A 24,024-nucleotide genomic window follows, 5' to 3' on the forward strand; every position below is an offset into this window, starting at 1 on the left:
TCATTAATACCTGTCAAATCCAAATAAAGCATGGACTAAATGCCGTTAGTTAATCCGTTCCTTCACTAGTGCAAAAATTATGGTCTTGGGTCATTAGACATCACCTCAAGTAGCAACTTACAGAGAAGACTAAAAGCCCCAGTGAGTCAAGAACTGGAAAGCAAAGCTGTTGATACGACGGGTGAGAAGTTGAAAGAGAATTAAGCTATCTTGGTAAAATACAGAATAAAGAAGGTACAGCAAAGAAAGAAAAGCTGTTTGGCACATTACAAAAACCTTTATCCCAGTTAGCTTAGCTTTGGCTTTGGCATTTGGCATCTCAGCCAAAATTGAAGAATGCGCCACTGGTGTCACTGTCAAATGAAGTCAAAATGAGGGGTTTGGGTCTAGTCAGCCTTATTTTGCTTAGTTTCTGAGGGATGTGCGCTTACTAACCCTCCAAGCTTTATGTTTCCAGGTATCCTATGTCTCCCATTCTTGTATGAATAGATGATTTCTCGCTGCCCTCCCACTCTCCCTGGTCCTTTACCAGCTCTCGGTTACAACACACGCCTGAATCTGAACTACAGTGCAAAGACACCATCTTACGTTTCAGAATTAAATACCTAAATTTCCTTGTGGTGTCGTGCTTATACATCTGGAAGCAAAAGACTATGTATTTAAGGCAGTAAGTAAATATATAACATCTAAGTAAGAAATTACTATACATAGACACGATTCAAATGATCATCCGACATGATTTCATAAACTAAAGATGAATAAAATAGTTGAATATTGCGGATAGGACACATCAATCTCCTTATACACTTTACAGCACGCTACAAATCTGCCCAGAGAGTCAAATATTTTACTCATTAAAATAGTAGCTTTCATCACACTATAAAACATTTGCAAATGCAGACCAGAAAACCGACAAGCGTATTTACTGTAAAGCTTTATATTTGTTTCATCAATTAACAACAAAAGTTTGGAATAAAACTAAAATAAAAGCTAATCAAAACAGCTAGCTGTCAAAACAGATGAGAACTATATTTTTCAAATCAAGCAAAAAAGCCAAAGCTTTCGAACATTTAGTGTCGTGTCAGCTGATACAGACAACTTAGAAAGGAAGGACAGCAAATGTCAGGAGTATATGGAGAAAACGTGTCCCTGGTTGAAAGATTCACGTTTATAAATTTCCATTGATTTTTTTTTTTTTTGGCTTCAGGATGATTAACTTGCACCAAAGTAGACCTCTGATACGTGAACTATAAATAAGATGCCGCCGCAACACTGCAGGCAAAATAAATAAAAACAGAGCCACAACATTATTTTAGCCTCAAACAAATGTTTCAGTCCCTACATTGTCTGGCTCAGAAAGATACATGGACAGTCTCACAGACAGAGAGATAAATGAACAATTGCAGTACCTTTTTCCCACACTGTTTACAGGGTTGGCTATATTCCTACTGGCAATAGATTTTCTTCTTGACAGCTTCTTGGTGTTGGTGCTGTCATCAGTGCTGTCATCCTCTTTCTTTGGTGTGTTACTTCCTTTGCTGTTCAGGTCCCTTAGCACATTATAATTAATTTTACTTGAGATTTTCTTCTGTTCTAACATCTTTTCAATTGCCTCTCCTGCTGTGCTGGCTTGAATTGGCTCCCGCTTCTTTGCAGATTTCTTTGGCTTAATTAAAATATAAAATTAGTGATGTAGATACAAACAAAGTTTCTGTGAAGCAGAAGGGCGAGCTGCAGTTCAGCAGTCCTGGCTCAGGTGCTGCTGATGCGGGGATGCAGGTGGCGCGGCCGGGCTAAGCCAGCGCTCCCTCTCCTGCCACTCAATGGGACCGAGAGGTCTCTTTTCTCCAAGAGGTAAGCATTCGTTTTTTGCCAAATGCCCACACAGTTTATTACAAATTCTTTACTTAGTATTGGTAATGCTGCCCAGAGAAGAGACGTGGGCCATTTCTCACGCATGAAAAAAAAGGAGTGAACTCCTGTTACGGGAACAGGCACTCTGATAGCATCACCCAGCACGTAAATAAAGAAATTCCCCTGCTAAAATTGCTGTTAGAGTCAAGCTGGATCATCACTCCCCTAAGCACTGACAACTCCGTATCAAAACCGCAATGGTATTTTATACCAAGTTCGAATGCGGCGTGGGAGAGCATCGACCCAACTCCTTCTCCACACTGACAAAGGCCAAGAGCATCAGCGGCAGCTTTCTAAGCGTGGCCGGGCATTAATGCCGATGGATAGGAAGCAGGAGGCTGCAGACACATGAGCGCAGCGGCAACGTCACCTGCAACTGCCCTTCCCAGGCAAACGCTGCAAGCCCAAGCCCAGCTTTGCGCTGCGGAGGCTGATGCTGTGCAGAGCCGAAGAGAAATGACATCGGAGAACATTTCTATCCATGTCCCATGCCTGGGTAGGTACGAAAAAAAAAAAAGAACCTCTGTTTCTCATTCGGCATTTTCCTTTTCAAAGGAAGGTTTTAACACCAAGCTCTGCAGGAGATTTATTTTTTAATGGATAATAGCCCCTCTGTTTACCTACATGGGTCAAGTGCTACCTTGAAATTGGAAAGCACTACATTAATCAAGTTCTACTCGAGCTGTCAGAAACAATACAGAGTTAGAGAAAAACTCCTGTGTTGTCCGAACAAAAAGGTGGGTGTTCGGGCTGCTTGGCGGTGCCAACGAGTTATACAATTTTGAAAATTGCTGGTAGACTGCCACGTCGCTGTAAGCGCAGGATGAATGAGAAACTCTGAAGCATAAAACAGTGTTTCATTGTCTGGTTTTGTTTTTATTGTTGAAATACCTAGGGGAAGTGGGAAACTCTGTCTTTTGCATTAGTCAGAAAAAAAGATAGAGGATATACGCGCTAAAAACTAACATGGGTTTTAGTTGCATGTGGAAGATTTGACTTGTCACTTGCTCAATTGCACAAAATACTAACGCTGTAAATCGTGAATATACGGCCAATTAGGCTGCTTTAAACTGCTAAACATAGAGACAGGACATGCCATTTGTTAACATAACTGTCGCATTCTTTATGAAAGGTAGAACAAAATATTCCTTCAAGTGACTGTAACAAGGATCTGTTCAGTTCTTCATAAAGAAATCATTATTGTAAGAGCAAAGAAAGCTACTGAAATTATGGCAAGTACAAACAAATTCCCCATGCACACATTAAAAAAAAAAATTAGGCATGTCATAAGACCTGGATTTAAATAAGCAAGCAATTAGGACAGCAATCATAAATGCAAAGAGCCAGCTCTGACTTTGCCATGCACAGAATTTTCTCATAACAGTAATTTCAAATAAAAGTTTGGGCAAGAAAGTGTTTTACTCACCACCTGAAAAATTATAGCCTTGTATTTCAAAAACATGTAGAGATACAATAGCCTTTGCTTGTTTAGTGGTGACCTGTATCATTATGCCCATACATCCTACATGGAGTTGATCAGCAAATGTAAAATGAATTTCCAGGACATTTTCAAACAGACACAATTAGCGCACAGTTTAATACCTTGTGTTCCTTATAAATCCCAAGTTCTTTCTCTTTTGCTATTCTTGCTTCCTTTTCTGAAAGATGACAAAAGGGTAACCAGCATGAAGATTACACAGACTGCATATTTCAGCAACACTGCCCAAAAGGAGAATTTCAGTCCTATATGCTTACCTTTTTGTTCCTTCAAATAATCTGCATTTTCTTTCATCCACAGCTCTGCTTTTATCTGAGCTTCTGTTTCGTTAAGTATATACTAAAAGACAAAACAAGTTTATCTACTTTCAGAAATCAACTTGAAAACCACAGAGTGAAACTGAATTGAAAAACCACTGGCAAGGTCAATTCACATTCTGTTTTTAAAAATACATTAATAAAAGAGAATATGACTGAGACGTGATAATCAGAGAGCATTTCTAGTAACTTCTAAAGCTAGCAAAAAACAATGGCATGTTTTTAAAAAACAGCAGTTGGTTTCTGAACTATGACGGGGTGACCAACAACCATCCAGGACCCATTGTACGTGGTCTGTAATTAACCTAAAACGATCCCGGTTTTATGATCTTTTTCAGATGATATGAGAGAGTACCACGACAACATGGTCGTCTGCAAGTAATTCTGCATGTTGATGGTGGTCTGTAATTCAAAACAGTATGGGAACCATTGCCCTGCGCTACCAAAACAGAAACATGTGTCTTCTGGGTAGGTTTCTGTGAAGGTTTAGGCACAGTTACTGAGATTATTTGCTCAATGGCCACCTCTGTGTGAAGGAAACCAGCTTAGATTGCTGGAGTTGTAGTCCTCTAGATTTCAGAGAGTTGGGTCCAGTGACCACATCTGGACTTTCTTCAGTTAACTCCCCTTAGTTTCGGTAGCAGCACTACTAGGTGTGGAGCTGTAAAACTAGAACTAGAACTATTCAGATAAATTACAGAAATAAACAAACAGGTAGGTAGGGCTGGTAAGTCGGTAAACAGATAGATCTCCTCTTCAATTACTTAAATGTAAAAATAAACCCAGTATTTAGCACAACTGTCCATGAAACAGAAGTTCTCTACAGCTGATGCTTTTTGGGAGCGAAGAACTTCTGCAGAACGGACAAGACAAATTGGGTCATCCTTCATGAACAAGACACTATTTTTAAGCAGCGGACCCAAGACTTGTAAAACGATGCTTAAGTGCAAGAAAAACAATTTGAGATTTCTCCACCTTGTGGGTTTGAGCATTCAAGGTTTTCTCCGAAGTAAAATGTACATATAGGGTTTTACAAGAAAAATAACTCCAGTCAAATGAAACTAATGTAGGGAGGAGTCGTTCCTCTGAGGGCAAACGAGGCGAGCTAAAAGCTGTGCAAGTCCTGGTTTATCAGACCAATATTTTCACTCTTTCATCTACTTCCATTAAAGGTGAGCTGTAATAGTAAAACTCACTTCCTCCTAGCTCAGTTATTCATCCTTCTTATGCTTTTAGGGAGTTCATAATCTTGGGCTTACAATATTACAGTCTATTGCCGTGGAAATGAACATGAGGTCATAAAAGCAGAGTTATGACCTCATTACAGAGCCTAGGAGGAGGAGAAAATGTGCTTGTTCTTCCCTCGTGATTGTTTAAATTATGGACCTGCTATATTGAAAACCTTCAGCCTCCCCGCTCCCTCCATACCACGTCTGCTCGATTCACAAGACCCCTCCTAACGCCCAGCCTAGCAAAACCCGCTTCACGGCTGGAGTCGAGCTGAGCATTTTCCTGCTCCTTCAGCCATCGCCAACAATGTTCTGCAGATCAGTAACCCCTGCGTGACCTCATCGCTCTCAATGATTCCGTACCCCAAAAAGGAGTTTTAGCATTGGCGTTATCTGTTCAAATGACACTTTAAACCAGCGTGGCGGCTGGAGAGGACATCATGCTCAGAGTCAGGAGAGCAGGACTCTGTCACATGTTCAAGCGTTGACCTGCTGTGTGGCCTTCTTTTGTCCAGCTGTCTGTCCTATTCAGGCTATATGGTAAAGGGTATATTTCGCTGCCACACAAATAATAAGAAATCCAGAAAATGTTATAGAAATCTTTGAAAGAACACAGAAGCTGCACATGCTGGTTTTACAGTTTGGTTTCCATGGCAGCCTCCTATGTTGAATATATCTTAATTAAATAATGAATTTAGAGCTCCACCAAACTTTTAAAAGTCCTTCTTCGGAATAAAAGATATTCTAAAACATAATTATTCCAGCACGGTAAGAGCAAGCAGCAGCAGCAGTCTCATATATATATAACCTGGGCAAGGAACACCAAATTCACAGGCTTGTGTGAACATTAGTTTTGATCTCAGACCACTGAAATCACTCGAACCTCTCTATACATCAGAGTGAAGAGGCAGTGAGGGGAGAGGATAAACCAGATAAGAACTATTTTGTCTTTCTCGGCTATCCAAGAGCAGAGACACCCAGGATAAGAGGACACCTTACCCGATCTATTTCACTGTCGTCGATCCCGCTCAGGTCTAATTCACCGTCTCCTGTATTCTCACCTACAGAAAAGAACACATTTTAATTAAGTGGATGTTTGTTCAAAATCAATCGCAATTCAAGGTCTACGGTAAAGTAACACTTAATGATCGTCCTTCAGAGATTTGCATCCTTCCACATTCAGCCAGGAGGTTTAATGTGTTGCTGAGTATTTTCAATATGGGGGTACACGAATGCACAAATTCACTATGCTGAATTAATTTAAAATTCAGGAATCAGCATGGTCTTCTTCAGTATTAAAAATCTGTTGGACACTTCCAGTTGCTTTTTTCCCCCATTTTAATTTACAGCCACAAATGTTCAGCAGGAAGCTGAGGAAACCATTTTAAAAAGATGAGCATTTTTCTTTCATCATAACATGAATTCCTCTGTCAAAGCCTATAGGTCAACGATTCATCAGTAAATTACGACTTACAAAATGTTTTCTGTTTTCAGGGAAGCAGTGTGGAGCACTGAGTAACACATCATGCCGACAGTCACACCATGGCTTTCTTCTTGGTTCTGATCTACTCTCATTTGAACCACTTACCTCATACCAGTTCTGTAAAAAACATGTGTATTAGTTTTTCTATCTGTAAAATGGGAATTATTAAAATATTTCCAAATTTAAAAATAATTTTTAAAAGCTGCGGAAGGGTCTAGATAAAGGTTAAACAATAATGACTTCCTGTAATTATACTTTCACTGTAATTTTTCTAGTTTTGTATTTATTAAGACTTCTGAGAACACTTTTTTTAATCTTCTCTCCATTAAAAAGCATAACAGGACAGAACTGAGGCCTAATTTGGGACTGGCACAATGTATGACAGCAAAATCTGATTTTCCACATCACATTAATGTACAGTAGTAATACACTATTAATGTAGTGTAGGTAGAGAAGAAAATAAATTATTCAGCCAAGACTTATGCTGGGGAATGAAGCAATCTTCTTGGTCACGTCCATTAAATCTAATCAAGACTAGACAAAAGATGACCTAACCAGTTTACTTGCAGAAAAAAATTAAACAAATTAAATTTCAACAATCTGCAATAACAAATTCAAACTGAAACGGTGCAGAACAGCTTGGCATCTTCACGGTTCCTGCTCCCCAGTCCTGGGGACGTGCCTTCCCACACACCAAGACCTTTGAATGGTTTGATTCCCCAGTCTGGTGCTTTCTGGCGGAGGGGGAAGGCAGCCGCAGCTCTTCGACCCAACAGCAGGTTATGGCAACACGGAGCCTCCAGGCTTGAGGAGCACCAAAGGGTGAAGACAAGCAAAGGTAGGAATTATGAGCATTCCCAGAAGATACGAACGATGCTCTGCTTGGCAAAACTCAGGTGTTTAAACCAGCTGCCTCAAGTACGTGAAACCACAGGGTCAGGAATCCCACCACAATGTCTGTTTAGGAATAAAGACTGTGCTTCTTGCCGTGGTGCAAAGGATCTGGCTGCTCAACCCAACAGACATTTATTGGAATCAGACACCGACCGCTTACAAATGTTTTCTCAAACTCCACCTTAAATAACCAACAGAAAGTTTTAAACTCTTTCCATACAAAGTCATACATGAAACGGGTTTCATCCCAAAGAAAATGTCCCTTCCTAAGGAACTGCATAACACTGCGCTTTGATTTTCTTCTGAGATTGTCTCATAAACGTAATATCAACTTTACCAATTCAGACAGTCTGATGCAAATATGACTGAAAAGGCCTTAAGGAACACTTCTCATTGCCGCTACATTTAGAAATTAACTGTACTTTAGTCCCAGGCACCAGATTTACTTTACTTTTTCCTCAAAAACACTGTAAAAGCGTAAAAGATTTTATAATGACTATATAATTGTTCAGTACATATGCTTCTGCTCTGATCTCTATATAGTGCAGTAAGAGCAGAATTTTCTGCATCGGGGCCATCGCCTCCTCATGCAGGCAGGGATGTGACCCGAGGACACGGCAAAGCACGCCTTGGCTCGAGGCTGGAGAGAAAAAGCAAGGTGACAAAAGATATCCTGGTGGTTTGATGCCTCTTTAATATAATCCACTGGATTTTTTTTTTTTTTTGTTTGTTTGTTTGTTAGCAAACTGTAATCAGCACAGAGAGGAAGCATCATATGTCGCATCGTCCACGGGAGTCCAGGGTATTCTGCAAAACAGCACACCATGGTTCTGCTGCTGGAACCGAGACAGAAATTTCCAGTGAGCAAAATGCTTAAAAATCCACCGAGGAGAGGAGTAAATACTGTAGTCTGGTGTCTGAGACGCCTTCCCAGGAGACTGTGCACCTCAGTCCAAGAAATGTTTCATTACACAAAATAAAATAGCTTGAGAGCAGAGTGTAAGAGTGTGCCCAGGCCAGAACAACCGGTCTCCTGGGTCAGAAGGAGTTCATACAGAAATGGGACTCGAACGGGGTCTCCCATATTCTGGGTAAGTGCTTTCACCACTAAGCTGTAGGACAGAAGGGAGCAGGGTCTCCCCTCTCTTTGTGTTATCCACCTTTCGTTTCCTCAAGGTTTTGAAGGAAAAACCCCAACTTTCAATTTGTTTCATCTGAGCAAAGAGAGGACTCGTTTTATTTTGTTTTGTTTTAAGGGTTTTTTCCATATTCTTTGCACCAGATAAACTAATATATCCACTATTTACACAGGCTTGGAATTAGGGACAAAGAAAAAGGAAGCCAACCTCAAAAATCACTAATAAGTTCTGAAAATCGCGGGCTAGACAACCAAAATTTGGAAGTGGTGACAGAATGACCCTGGACTCAAGTCTCTGCTCAACTTCACATAAAATTCTGCACATCCCAAAATTATTTGTTGCAAAAACTGCCACAGCATCTTAAGAACAATAAAATTATCCCGCTAAATTCAAGCTACAACTGCTTTTATTCATCATTAAGCACCTCACTTCTCCTATACTCTGCTGTACTTTTGGATCAGAGGTTTAAAATTTAATATGTCACAGTACAGTAGGTGTCTGTTCCCTTATACAGCCCTACTATGCCAGACTGAAAATGATGTAATTTCAGGCACCATGAACAATTTCACATGTCATTTTAAATATAACTTGTTACTGAATTAGGTGCCAGTTTTTCTCATTGGATCAATTAGCAACAGGGATGGAAAACTCATTCTCCAACTGGTAAATTGCAGAGAAGAATCCAGAAGCAAGTTATACATAATAAGCATTTCTTAGACCCCATAACGGCAGTAGAGGGAGTAATTGCAGGATATCTCTCTGCCTACAAGTCGTCCTTTTTCCTGCCAAGGCGATAGGCATTCATTAAATGCGAGGGGCTTTTCAGAAGAGAGGGTGCCTTCAAATCCCTAGTTTAATGCTTCCACTGTGGAAAAAAAATACGTGTTTTGTTACAGAATGCCAATTCAAAACAGAATACATCCGTTTTGATCTGAAAATGTCTCCGGCAATCATTTCCAACATGAGTAGACCCTACCAGCCACAAATATCTGTCCGCTCAATGTTACACGGCTCACTCCAGGGCACGGAAAGTAAATCCCTTGTTTTTTTATATACCAGAAAGATCTTCCCAGCTGCTAAACTTTTCAAAACTATTTCTAAATGATGATTTTCTCCTTTAATAAAAGGGTCGAAATGAAATGTTTGACAAAAAAAACCACAGATGTGGCCAACATCTGGTCCAACCTCTTAAAAGCTTATTTAAAAGCAATGGCATCACGTGGCACGGTTCTTAGACATCACGGATTTCTTCTGTTAAGAAAAACAACCACTTTACTGCAGGGAACAGGCAAAAAATAAGCTGGGCATTAAAACCAACAGAACTCCCCCAAATCCAGTTCTTAAATGAAAGTACCATCGGGAAGAGCGTAGAGCAAGGGGGCAAGAAGCATCCTCACTTAACGTCTCCGTGGCAAGCAGAGGAGGATGGGCTCTTCTAGAGCTTTCCATCAAGGTCCCAAATCATCTACATTCACACCACTTAAACCATCAGTCACTCAGCCAGCTCCCCCAATATTTAAAAATAAAAACCCTCAAAAGCCTTTTCTTTACAGCCTTTTAACGTCTTTCCAACTGACTCTAGTAGACGCGAGGGCTGCAATCAGACACTGGGGATTAGGTTTGTAAACCTGTAGGATTATTTACTGTTCTTGTCATTAGAAAATGCACGCTAAACCCTCTTTTAACACACCATCCCCCCCCCCCCCCCCCCACCTCTGTGCAGCTAGTTAAATGTATACATAGCACGCTATTATGGGGATTTATTACAGAAGAATCATTCCAGCCGATATATTTTAAACCCCACATTTTTAAAAACAGCCACGTGAAGAATGTGTTTTTCTGTTTCTATTACAGGAGGCAGCACTATTTATTGCTCTGCCCAGATAAGAGGATTTCCTTACAGACAGAAATGGAGGCTGAACGCTTCCCAGGAAATCCTCCGGAGCAGATATAATAGAAGGCACTTGGTGCTCTGGTCCCACGCAGCAAATACATCCTCCGTCACACCGGTTCGTAGCAGTCAAAGAGCCGAAAGAGTTTAAACAAAGCACCCTTCCACCTATTCAGTACAACGCCAGATGCCAAGCACCCCCAGCATTTACAAAATACTTTGGGGCTGGAGCACAGCTAAATCTGAAAATAGCCGGGAGAGGAGTTTTCACTAACAAAAATCCTTAAGCAGAAACCAAACGACCAGAGCCTGGGGCATCAGAAATAGTGGGATTGATTGTTGCTCTCCAGGGAGGGATTAAAACCAACAGGAACCACTGAAAGCTCCCGCAGATTGTCGGAGGAACCCGACGGGGCAGAAACGCTTTTGCAGCTCAATCTGATGAGCGGTGCCGGTGCCGCTTTGGGAGCTGCAAGGACAGCGAAGGGAAGGCAGCAGCTTAGCACCAGAAAAGGCACTGCACAACCACACCAGAATATAATTGATTAGCTGATCAGAGGGGACAAGAACCCATCTGGAGGGGAAGATAACTGATTTACCGAAGGGCGTGAAGAGAACAGTCATTAAGCGTGGGTAACTGGGAGGGGAGCAGCGGCGGCGCAGGGCAGACAAAGTGCCGTAGCGATCAGGTAGGGAAGAGAAATGGATGTGAAAATGCTGCGGTAGCAGCAGCGCGGCATGACGTGCGGCGTACGAGGATCGATGGGTGTGCAAATGAACCTGCCGCACATCAAGGTGTGAGCAGAGTCCGCGGGGCCGTACGAGCAGGGTATGCTGCGAGTTTTATTACTATGGGGCTAGGAGCCTCCGGAGCGGGCTGGGAGGCTGTCCCGGCAGTCCTATGCTGCTGCCAATCTCATTGCTTGGGATAAGGTCCCTCCTTGTGCAATCCCAGCCAGCCCCGCCGTGCCCCCATCCCACAGCACGCGCCCCGCGGCTGCCGAGGGCTCAGGGTCCCCCATTCACCTTTGGCGATGTCATCATGTGCCGTCACAACAGAAGTATGCCACAAAAACAAAACGTAAGGACAGAGCAAAATTAATTGCACTTACTGACAAAATAAGGTCACAAAACACATGACGTGTATGCTCATATTTAAAGCGAAAACGTTTTTTATTTTGTTGTACCTGAAGCCACCTTGAAAATTACAGCCTACTCCTTCACAGTGCCAATTTGACACCAGGATTTAGGTCTGATGGCGTATGGAGCACTCGAGGCCACGCATACAGCATAAAGATAAATGAAGTCTGTCACTTTATTATTTCCCTCTGCCAAGGCAAGGTTAAGGGGTCCTCCCCAGCCGAAGCCAAGTTTCCAGCCTGCTAGCTGCTTCGAGAAAGCAAACACATCGCGCCACGCAGAGTGAGGCCCCTTCCTCCCAAAAATGTTCACTCCTGCCGACAAGGGACAGTGGGAGGCATCGCCGGCCAGCTCCTCACGCTTGGACTGTAAGAAGTGTAGAGGCAAAGCCCAAAAGGGTGCAAATGAAGAGCAAAGAGGGAAAAGACACGACCTAATAAAAACAAAGAAATTCCACTTATCTGCTACATACACTATTATTGCAAGCATGAGAGAGCAGCTGTGCAAGGCAAGCCTGTCCAAAAGCAGGGATGTACAAGCTCGTTAGCTCTTTCCTCGTTGCTATCTGTTGAAAATTGGACCTACTCACAGAGCAAAGAGGAACGAGAGCCGGGACCAGCCCCGGCTGGTTTGCAGTCACTGCATCAAGAGGCACTGCAGGCAGAAGGAGGTTTTCCTACAAGATTCGCCCTTAACCCTGCGCAGAACTACAAACCCATCTTTATTAAGTGCCCACATCTCTACTTCCTCACACCGAGATTCAAGCTCCAGGTGTTACGTCTGTCCTGCAGCAGCTGACTGACATCCGATGGCCTTCCCGCACTAGCCGCCGGTTGCAGAACAATTATCCCATCACAGGAACAGAATTTCTAATTTGTGTACTTAATGATTGATGGGAATGAATTATGAGAAAAGCTTTTCCTACAGCCAGTCATTCTCACAGAACTTTTATTAGATACTGAACACATTTTTAATAAATTAAGTTTCAATTTTAAAAAAAAAACCCAACCCCAAAACTACCCTCCAACCCTGCTGCTTTTATGGCAGCACATCCACACTGAAACAAATGCTATTGTTTCACCTTGCCGTCATGGAGGATCTAACCAAACCACATCCATGCATTTTATATCCAGTTAAAGGTTATGCCACCAGTCTAACTGACATGGAGATTTGTTAACTTAAACACTAATTCATGAGAAAAACAGTTAATTACTCCATTCTTCCCAGAAATTCCCCCTGCAATACATATGTTTTTTAAAGTACAAAAATAGTCCAGCAATAAACAATGCCATTCTGATTCTGAAGATTTTCCTTTGAAAAGGTAAGCTCGCGCTTATTGAACTACATAGCAATATAAAAAGCCCTTAAGAAAAAATCCTTTCAACCTCCCAAAATAAATACAGCTGAAAGGTAAGCTGTTGAACCAAAGAACATCTTGACACTGTCCTCAAAATCAACAGCAGATGTTCCTCTTCTGGGATAATGCCCGTGTGTCCCCCAACACCTTTTGAAAACAGTGAAAAAGAGCATCCTTTATGCAACCTACTTGACACACCACGTCGTTCTTTTTTAAGCTCACAACCCTGCTGCCACGACCAAGAGCTCAGAGGCCAGCTGAGCTCAACAATATGGCAAAAGCCATTTTTTGCTGATGAAACCAATAACCATCAACAATCAACTTGACAAATACTCACCCAGAAACTTATTAATTAGCTACCACAAATGACATTTGTCAGCTCCAAAGCCCAGAAATGGTACGAGCTCCCATGCACAAACACAAGTCTTCTCCAACTCATGATTTCTGTGTCTAGCAATGCCAAGACGGATCACAGCACTCCGGCCGCAGGTGCAACACACTCATGTCTCAGTGTTTGCCCACATGTTCACCCGCTCCTGCCTGAGCAGTTATGGACTTAAAAGTTTTAAAAATGGAGACTATAAAGACAGATTTCCCCTACTTATTGCCCTTTTCCATCCGATCACCAATTCCTCGCTGTATTTTCCTCCTTTGCCTTTTATGCTGTTCTTGGCATCTTTTCTCTCCTTCCCCTTCCCCCACCCTTCCTTCTTGTTGGCGCCTTCTGGCCAGTATTTTCTGCATTTTTGTTAAATCTCTGCAGGGGTATCCAACAGTAACAGTTTATATAAAGGGAGAGGCCAGGGAGAAGAACTGACCAGCATCTTAATCAGTTCCCCTCTCCAAACCCCGCAAGTGCAAAGCGTTGCCGTATCTCTTGCAGAAGGCGAGGACCGTACGACACCCTGGAGAGCCGACAGCAAAGGCAACCGGGCTCGGATCAGCCTCCAGCTCGCTTTCCCCGTGCTGCCAGACCACTGCGTAAAACAGCAAGAGCACTTCACGCCCAAGCCAGACGTAAAGGGAACAGCTGGTTTCACGTTTAAGTGCTGAAGCATCATTTCTGCAACTGCAGCTAGACGGTTAAGTAGCCAGGTCTTGCTGTGGGCGCTAAATGCTCCGCTGTCCATCCCTGCAAGCCCAGGATCCTTGCCTGGCCGGTGCTCAGCCACCCCAGCAGAAGGACATATGTTTTATTGAGAAGTAAATCTACTCCTGTAATGTGCCGCCCTCCCTGCACCAAATAAAACGAGACACGGAGCTCTGCACTACTGAGAACTTCAAAGCGAATCCTAGAATTTTGCTTGTATTATTTTTATCTAGATATTTTTTTAAATTATGAATCAATTTCTATTCCACCAGGAAAAATTGTAAATGTATACAGTCATATACGCGCACACACAGTTTTTAAGCTACAAAGACACAGGGATAATTTGAGGAGACTTGCAATACAGCATTTTAAGGCTACTTTGACTGACTGGAACTCCAAAGCAAAGCTAATTTATCTTCCCAGGACATCACTGGCTCAGGTGATGGCCCAAAAATTAGAGCAAACTTCCTTTAGCAGAAGTACAAATGGTTGAACTGTCACGAAGGAGTGCAAACCAGAGCCCAGCCTAACTCCGACACATCTCCTGCCCCGTCAGAGTGACCGCGCTTAGCCTTGCACTCCCACCCCACAGCTCCCCACCTCCGGCACAGACACACAGGCCAGCGCTGGGCGTCCATCGGCCACAGACTCACGTCCACGTGAACCTGGCCTGTGTCAGCTCTCCCATTAAAGAAGCAGTCTTCCTCTTACTCCCAGCACCACGATCTGGACCAAACGGCTCCTCCGGGTTAAAATTAAGGTAGCAAAAACTCACCCAGCCGAATGAGAAAGAGGAACCAGTTGAACTTTCCACTTGCAATTTTCTTCTAATTACCGTTACCTTCTCTCAGCAAAGGCGGGCTAACTTGTACCCCCTCCTTTGAGGTTCAGAGCTGGTCTACAGTAGATCTGGCGACAAGCTCAGCACCAGCCACCAGAAGCCACCCAGACTACAGAAATGCTTCAGCAGGCAATTATTAGCATTAAGAGAACACCACAATATAGTGTATTAAATTATATACCTGAGTCTTTATTTAGAGGGGGGAAAAAAAATCAATTTGTATCCTGGCCATTTATTGCACTGTCCGGGCGGGCTGAATGGTGAGAAGCTGTTAACTGAAAGAAAATTATCAGGTAAGAAATTTCTCATTTTGTTACCCAGCTTCTTCCTTCCTTCCTTGCTAATGAGAAATAGCAAGCAGGGAATTACAGAGATGAGGAGAGAAAAGAGAAGGTAAAAGTTTCTTATTATTATTATTAGTTATTATTACTATAGTAGAATAACAGGCAAGAGCAGAAGTTCCCCTGCAAAGAGCAAAAGCTTCATAAATGGAGCAGTTAGGTGGGAACCTGGCCCAAAGGAGACAGCCTCTGTGATGGATGGTTCAGAGCAGCTACCGGGCAGTGTTTTATGCTACCAGGACTGTCAGAGACATGGAGCAGTGAGATCACACACAGAAGATCCTGACTCTGGTTCACTGATCAGGACCACCAGTTGGGGTTTGCAAACCTGGAGGTAGGAGACATGGGTTTGAATTCTTAAAAGGTTGCAGCTACAGAAATGCATCTCTGTGCTGAAAGCATCAGTCCCTCATGCAAGAGATGGCTCCAGCCAGCACAGACCATGCTTTTAAATGAAAATCACGGAGGTTGCGTCGTTTCATGTTAGATGAAGAGCTATCTTACTGTCTCTGACCATGCCTAATGGCTGAGAAACAGGTAGGTGGAACAGTACTTCTCTATCTTGCTCTGAACCCAAACAGAGCTCACTTATGAGCCCTGCTCCACGGACCAGGGCATTTTTGCGTCCGTTCAGGCAACTATATGAAGCATATAAGGACCTCTGCAAAGTAGGGGCATTGCTTGGGTGGCTCCAGGTGAGAGTGGAGCAGGGCGAGCTCAGTTGGTCATCCAGCCAAACTGCAGCCCAGTCCTGCTGCAGACAGCACATGTACTGCAGCAAACTCCTCGAGAGGACATGCATTTGTTCCTCCTCCTCTCCCCTCATGTTTTAGGGACTGCAGCGAACATTTTCCTAGATGCACAGTAGACAGTGGTGAAGGATTTTAACATTTTGCCTGCAGCAGCTCTGAGGCCCCAATGCCTTGGCATTTGGATAGACCGAACTGTAAGCACAGCATAATTAGCATGTGTACTCCATATGCTTGAGATCCATCATTACAGCGCTGGAATGCCCTGCGACACCACAACTTTCCAAAAGAAGAAAGTTGTGGAGAAGTTCCTGGAGAATAATTTGTCTTATTCTCCAGGAACGGTGGAAAAAGGCACTTCAGCGCACAGGAGGTTTCGGTGGAGCTGGAGAAATAACCTTTTCCCGACAAAGCCCAGCAGCATGATTCACCTATAAATAATGGAGCCAGTTTCAAAGCTGGCCTTTCAAGCTAATGGCTATCAAAAAGGCCAGCCATATGCTTGTACAACCTGTCATTCTGATTAATCTCAACATCTGACTGTTGTATATAAAGTTTATATAGTAACAGGACTATATTTAATGTCATTTTCACTAGGTTACGTATTGCTGATTTTACAGTTTCTCACCAATCTGCCACTCTCTGGGGTACAGGCACACAAAAACCCCTGTTTAAATGCTGATTAGACGCACAGCAAAGTGATGAGTTTGGAAAGATTTTAGTACATCTCAAAAACCAGGTAGACTGGTAACACGTTGCAAAGAGAGCACTGGAAAAGATAAGGTCCCGCATGCTATTACATGTAATGAATTCTTTATTTAAATATATTAGGCATCTACTTAACATGGTACTGCAAAGGCAAGAAGAAAGTCACAAATCATGGCTCAGTCTCACACAGACTAAAAGGATTCATGGCTCATTCTGCCATGCACTCATTTTATTTTACAGCATATGGCATAGTATCAAAGTTGTTCTTCTTTAATTAACTGAATAATGATGCTTTCCCATGAGGCTTAATCTAAGTTCACTATAACATACTGTCTTATGGCACCAGTTCTCAGAAACACGACTACGTGTCTGCAGCCCATTCAGAGAGAGGGATGTGCATTTCACGTACCGATTTATTTCAACGCATTCAGCATTAAATGCAATATTTTTTTGAAATCAGTAAAGTTTCTTTTGAATTAGCTAAAACAAAGTTATCTCCTGAAAATAAGCTTTGGGTAACTTTTTACTGTTTCATTACAAAATGAAACCCAACCCACCAGATCATCATTTCAAATTCAGACCTACTATCCTTTCCTATGAAATAGATATTCACTTATATTTTACTTCTTTATTTCTTTTGCTTCTTTAGATAAGACTAGGATGGATTGTTCTTTATGTTAGTTTTAACTAGGTAAACTCTTTCCACAGCAGACTTAAGCATCATTAACTGTGCAGTGAAATAAGTCCAGGATAATGGGCTGACAGAAAGGATGGATGAGGAACGAGCTAGCAAGGTGCACAGACAAAAGCCCTGTCTCCTGAAAGAGTAAGATTTTGAATCTTACCAGCAAAATAAAGCAGAGAATACTGAAGTCCAGACAAAACACTCCCATGCAATTCCCTTCATGTCATCAAAATCAACATAAAAATCTTTAAATGCTAAAATAAAGCCAAGCAAAGGAACATTACTGTCAGCGACTGCCAACTGAAATGAATGATCTGGGCTGAAAGTGTTTGCTGACGTAGCTACAAGTTGCCACAAAGACTTCAGGGCTGTGGCAGCAAACGCATCTGCAGAATAGCTCCTCACCTCCTGCTGAGACCAACCAGGCACGTGGACCTCAACTCTGCCATCGCCCCAGGGAACAAGGGGATGAAGCTGGAGCTATGCCACTGGAGAGACTTTTGGGAGCAGGACCAACGGCACCCCTCACTCTAAACTGGGCAGAACAGACACAAAATAAGGCCAAATCACTATTTCTGGCAGGGACAGCAGAGAACCTGTGACTTTTGGCCTTTGCTCAGAAGAGGTTTGCAAGTCAATGGAAGCGCCTTATAGCTAGGACATTGCTGACAGGCAGCCAGCATGGCTGTGCCAAGGCATCTGGACCCACCGGCATCACCCCGAGGAAAGCCAGCGACGGAGGCTGCAGAGGCAGGGATCCCGACCTCTGCATCCACAGAAAGTTTAATTCTCGAGGTGTTTCTCAGCTGCTACCGAGAGACGACTTCATCACTGTGGTGACACTGCAGTCAATCAGCTGACTGACTACATATCTACCAGTCAGAAAAACTTACAGACTACATTATTCCACATTTTGCCCAAAAGTAGAGGATAGATTTGGACAATATAAAGTCATCTAAATCACAGCCTTAATTATACTGGCAATTAAAAAAAAGAAAGGAAACAAGAACAACAATTTGAGGTTTTCATGTTATTTTTAGACGCTACATTTTTCTCCATATTGTAGTAAAATTAAAAGTAGAAATCTTTGGACGCAGCAAGGAGAATGAAGAAGCTTGCCAAATTTGGGAGAATCAACAATTAATATAGTAGCAATTAATTCAGAAGAGTAACTACATGACACTGTAGGGTTCCCTGTCTGTTCTGTCCCAGGGATTGTTTAAAAAAATTGTTAAGCAAAGACATAAAATAAAAAATGTTCTCTGTTTATTTTTCTCTAAATTACCAGCATTGCAGACTCATGCTGGTATTCGAAAGTCAGTCTAGGCTCTCCCTAGTTATACATCCTTATTATCATAAACATTCCACAATTAGAAATTACTTTTCGTGATGCTTACACCAAACAGAAAATAGCTGTATTGCATCTGCAGAACCAAAAGTAGTAAAATGTAATAAACATTCATCTTTGTCAGCGGCTCTGAAAACCAATCTGTTCGGCACGTAGGTGCCATTTTTACGCAGTCGCTTTATTACTACATAATTATTGATGGATCAGCCAAGTGCTCTCTCAAGGAAAGACTGTTCTTAAAAACGAGATTGTTAAAAGTTTAAGCATAAACCTTAGGATAAAAAACAGCAGTTAGATTTCATTTGATATAAACTTTTAAAGAGGAAAAAAAAAAATTGGAGGGACAATTTCAAAAAAATGCTACGTTTGAGGCAGGCATGAAATTGAAGCAGACAAGAAACTTTAATGTGATAGAAAGAAAGAATTGGGGACATCTGTATTGAGAATAAGTTGTAAGTAGTAGGAGGAATTATCAATCTAGTGATGTGCCAGCTCTCTGCATTTCAATTGCTTCACAGGCCATACCATAAAAATTGTTTGCAATGAAAGCAGTATGAAGAATTCCTACATTTTATTGCTCCCAGTGATATTCTACCCAGTTTGTGTGTGTACACCGATTGTAGCCTTTCAAGTTTCGTATTAGTACCTGTTTAAATTACTCGCCCACAAACATCATTCCATGTTCGAAATGCCTCACTATTAAATTTTCTGTTTCAGTTCAAAGTACTTCAAGAGTTCTTATCGAGCTTTCAAAGGCAAGAAAGTTTCATGCAAGCTTTCTGAAAGTCGAGATAAAGCAATAAACTTTCAAATTTAAAAGAAGGCTTTTTCAGGAGATAATTCAGTGTACCTTTTTGAATTCCCTCCCCACCTTGTTAAACTAAACCTCTTCATTGCTCACAGATTTCTAAGTGTTGCATTTCTGTAGCTGAACTTCAAGCATCAACCTTATTCTCTCCACAAAGACCCTGCAGGTAAAATGATCTTGGGCGACAGCATATCTGAAATTGCCTGTTCGATCGTAAAATCAGTGCAAGCAGGAATGCCACTATCAGCCTCCAAAACACACGTTCTTTGCTGCAGCAAAGATGTGGTCCGAAGCGCTCCTCCAGCCCCAGCTGACCTGGGGGAGCTGGTTTCTGCCCCCAGCATCCCAAACCCGTGCCCCTTCCCTCCGCCTGCTGCTGCATCGGCCAAGGCATCGCTCCCTAACACGCGTCTGTCAAAGTGACCCTGTTATTAAAAATGGCTGCACAAGCCCGTGACATTTTTGACAGACCCAGCTGAGGGAGACAACCACACGTGCACTAACGCCAGCAGACACGAGGGGGATGAGCCTGTAAGGCAGGACACTTCTTAGGAGATCTAACTGTGGCCTTCCAGTACCTGAAGGGGCCTACAGGAAAGATGCTGAGGGACTGTTTATCAGGGAGTGTAGTGACAGCACAAGGGGTAACGGGTTTAAGCTAAAAGAGGGCAGATTTAGATTACATATTAGGAAGAAATTCTCCACTGTGAGGGTGGTGAGGCACTGGAACAGGTTGCCCAGAGAAGCTGTGGATGCCCCCTCCCTGGAAGTGTTCAAGGCCAGGTTGGATGGGGCTTTGGGCAACCCTGGTCTAGTGGAGGGTGTCCCTGCCCATGGCGGGGGGGTTGGAACTAGATGGGCTTTGAGGTCCCTTCCAACCCAAACCATTCTATGATTCTATGGTTCTATGATTCTTAACCTCAACCAACAGCACCCACAACATCACATCCCACCACACGGGCTCTGCGTTAAAACTGAAGGCCGAATTCAAACAGCGCAGTATAAAACAGGGATTTTATCTTTGCTCTTGGGGAAGAACCTAGCGCAGGAGCCGCGTGTTAGTTCTGCAGCAGCTACAGAGCCGTGAGACACGGTGGTAGCATGGAAAGCAGTGTTCCCACTAAGCGCAAAAAACTCTGGTTTGAAGTGGAAAGAGAGACTTTATGGAAAAGCAACTTCTCACTGAAGTATGTTTTATTTAATGAAAAGCACTGCCAGAATACAATACCACCACTTGTGACACAATTGCATGTTGATATGGATGCTGCTGCGTTTCAATACATGACTTCTATGGTCATGTGGATTTGAATTTTTTACCATTAGCAGGAAATTAGTAAGGACCATTAAGCATAACTTCCAAAATCAGTCATTCGCCTTGTTCCTATATAAGTGTTAATGATTTGGTTACAGAGCAATGTTTTACTTCCTTCCCATCTGTGAGGACATCGTGGCTTCCCCACTATAACTAAATCAAACACATTATTTAAGTAGCGAATTTGCTGAAAAACAGTAACCTTTCACCCATGGTACAGCTGTTTACTTCTGGCTTCTGCGTTTATACCTATCTCATGAGCCTTGCTTCTTGCTCTGAATTTCTTTCCAGGTACTACTTAACAGCGTTATTTATTCCCTCTCATTCCACATTCATTCCCTTATTCCTACTACACAGTTGTAAATGTCCATGTCTTTTGTCTCAGAAAACAACTTCCACAACCTTAGCTGTACACATACGTTTCAATATGAAAGCTGAGCTTTACCTTACACTGCTGACTTTAAAAATTCTGTTTCCTTTCAGAAAAACTTGGCTGCAAAAAATCCCCACAGTCAACTCTTTGCAATTCCCTAATTTTCAATTCCCCATCCTCACACAGCCTGCTGGCACATCCTCCTCCGACCGCTTCAGACACTGACCCAACACAGTCCACACAACCCTAGATAAAAGATCACAATTTTTGTTATTAATAACCAACTCAAAGCTGGTCTTACCTGCCAGTTTCTATGGCTTTGCACCACTGTAATTATTAAAGAACACCGAAAACTCTAACCGCAATTTTTTCAGCCCTACTGAATGCATTCTGGTGAGTGCATATGCAAAAAAAAAAATTAAATTGAAAAGCTGAAGAATACAGTAGCCTCATGTTGACAGGTCACTCTGATTCCAGGTCAAAAGAGACTCTATATGTGGCTGCTTTGATTATAATTGCTTACAGGATAAAAAATAAATAGCAATTATCTCATTGTCACACAAGAAAAAAGACCTAATAAATGAACCAATCCTAAAGTAACATTGAAAACCAAATTATTTCAAAAGCAATCAGGAGCAGTAAAATTCAGTTTCCAAAATTGTTTTTAATTGCCAACAGTGTCAACATTAATATTATTCCTCTATTGGATAATACATCCTTTTCAGTTATGAAAGCATTTAGCAAACCAAAAATGTCAAACTGCAATTATACCAGGCTAAACTCATGACTGTTTTCATCAACAGTCTGTAGCGCCGTATTTGAAATCCCTAATTACAAGGGTCATCTACGCAAGTCGCAGTCCAACCCGTGCACACACGTTTATCTTGACTACTAAGACAGTCCTATGGATTTCAGACCAACAAATCAACCAGATGAAGTGTGTAGGGGTGTGATGAAGTTAATCCTTAAGAGGATATAGGACTGAATTTTACAAACTAAATTCAAAGCTACCAAACAAAAGCAAAACAACAAACTGCTACACCAAAATATTGAAACCTTGCAGAAACAGCACTCCATTTAAAGGGTTTGCTTTGGTGGATTTTCAGTTTGCAGATATTGCCTTTACCAGCTGAACCTGTACCACAAGAAAATAAAGTACTAAATGGAGGATTATTTCAGCTTTTTCAGAAGATGCAAGACAAACGTGAAGTGGTCAGGATCCACCACAGCACTGCGCATGGATTTATTACCCATCACATTAAACCCAAACTAGCTAAGCCTTGCAAATCTCTCTGCACTGCATTTCCTTCTTCCAAGGGCACGTTTTGTGGCTCCTTGACCTGGGTTAATAAGTCTTTATTCTCAATAACAACTGAGACCATGAAGCCTGACTGAACTGAACCCAAACCTCCACTCCTGACATTTCAGATACCATGATGAATTGCTCAAATAACATCCTCCTGAGCGGGGAGCTTTCCATGCGAATTTAACATCCTCTCTGTAGCCTCCACGTGTTTCACTTTCCGCAACTCTCTAATGAACAATTTCAGTTTTCAGTGACTTTTTTGGTGAAAGACTTTTCTTCCTTTTTTGGCAGAAGGGCAGGACAGGAATGTCCGTTTCTTCTGCAAACTGGCCACCTAACCAAATAACTGTGAGCATTAATGGGCTCAAATTCTGGCAGGTCCAGAAAAGGAAATATATAATTCTCATACTAGCAGAGAGTTATTCAGTTTTTTTAGCCAGGTTTCCTGCGTGCCTGTAAGATTCTGTGTCGTCACCCCCCCAACACCACCTCCCCCCGTCTTGTTTTAATCCACAGCCTATTTCAACCAAGATTTAGGAGTGGGGCAGTGATCCCTGAGACGATTACGTTTCCACAGGTTCCCCAAGAATCGGCCCCTGGAAAGACAGAAGCAATTATAAATGCCCCTGAAAGTATCTCCCATGCTAAGAACCATCATCTTTTCAGATGCTAGGGAGTGCAGACAGGAGAAAACCTTGAAAAGAAGCCCCAACAGAAAGAAAATCTTAGATTAGCACCTACAAATACTGAGAAATCTAAGTCAACTATGAAACACAACCCCCCCTTAGTATTTGAGGAACAACTGTTTTCGTAATTCTGCTACTTAGGCATGGGAAAAGGACCATTTCTAAAGCCCCAGCTGAGTTTCTCCTCTTCTCCCTGCTTGCCCAGCTCTGTGCTCCTGGACATTTCCACCTCCTTAGGCCTAAGCCTAGGTTAAGCAGATGATGGCAGACCTGGACTTGCCCTCAACGCAAGGGAAAACAACGCACAAAAACCTGCTCAGGCTGATTGCTTCTCCTCGCCCCGTTAAAAAGTAGTATTGATGCAGCAGCACACACATGTCAAACATCAACATGCAGAATGATGCACCAGAGCCCCCATTCAGCACATTCACCCTCTTCTCCCAGCCACGTGTCTCCAAACCAGAGAAACAGCCCTGCTGCCACCTCCTTCTCCAAAGAGCCTGCGGCCAGCAGCAGGCTGAAGCAGTGAGAGAGGAGAAAGCAGCTTTTTTGCCTTTTTTTTCCTCAAGCAAGGGAGGATGAGGCCTTAAGCAGCACGTTAGCTTTCTCACCAAAGAGCAATGTAAGGCTTTTACGCTACTCAAATTGAAAATAAAACCTTCCATCATGCTTTTATTGGAAGAATTAAAGACAGAAAAGACACGCTGCCCACTGCCCACTCAGCAGTCAGGATGAGGCAGAAGTCAGGAAAAAAAAAATTCCAAGCCTGGAAAAGCTTTTAAAGGTTTTAAAACATTTCCCATTCCAGACCAGAATTTTAAGAGAAAGAGAAGAGAGGAGAGGAGAGGTGAGAGGGAAGAGAGAAAGGAGAAGAGGAGAAGAGGAGAAGAGGAGAAGAGCATAAAGAGACTCCCT

General features: G+C 42.4%; 1 protein-coding gene across 1 annotated transcript in view; it reads right to left on the reverse strand.

Annotated features, from left to right (window-relative positions):
* The window catches only part of BRF1 (BRF1 RNA polymerase III transcription initiation factor subunit), a 176,699-nt gene that overhangs the window by 44,166 nt on the left and 108,509 nt on the right, over positions 1 to 24,024 (reverse strand). Inside the window, exons 12-15 of the mRNA XM_054825930.1 lie at positions 5,958 to 6,019; positions 3,670 to 3,751; positions 3,517 to 3,572; positions 1,410 to 1,666 (exon numbers count right to left, since the gene is read on the reverse strand). Of these exons, the coding sequence (XP_054681905.1) occupies positions 1,410 to 1,666; positions 3,517 to 3,572; positions 3,670 to 3,751; positions 5,958 to 6,019 (457 nt within the window). The remainder of the gene's footprint in view (positions 1 to 1,409; positions 1,667 to 3,516; positions 3,573 to 3,669; positions 3,752 to 5,957; positions 6,020 to 24,024) is intronic.

Source organism: Grus americana, chromosome 5 (genome assembly GCF_028858705.1).
Source record: "Grus americana isolate bGruAme1 chromosome 5, bGruAme1.mat, whole genome shotgun sequence".
Lineage (NCBI taxonomy): Eukaryota > Metazoa > Chordata > Aves > Gruiformes > Gruidae > Grus > Grus americana.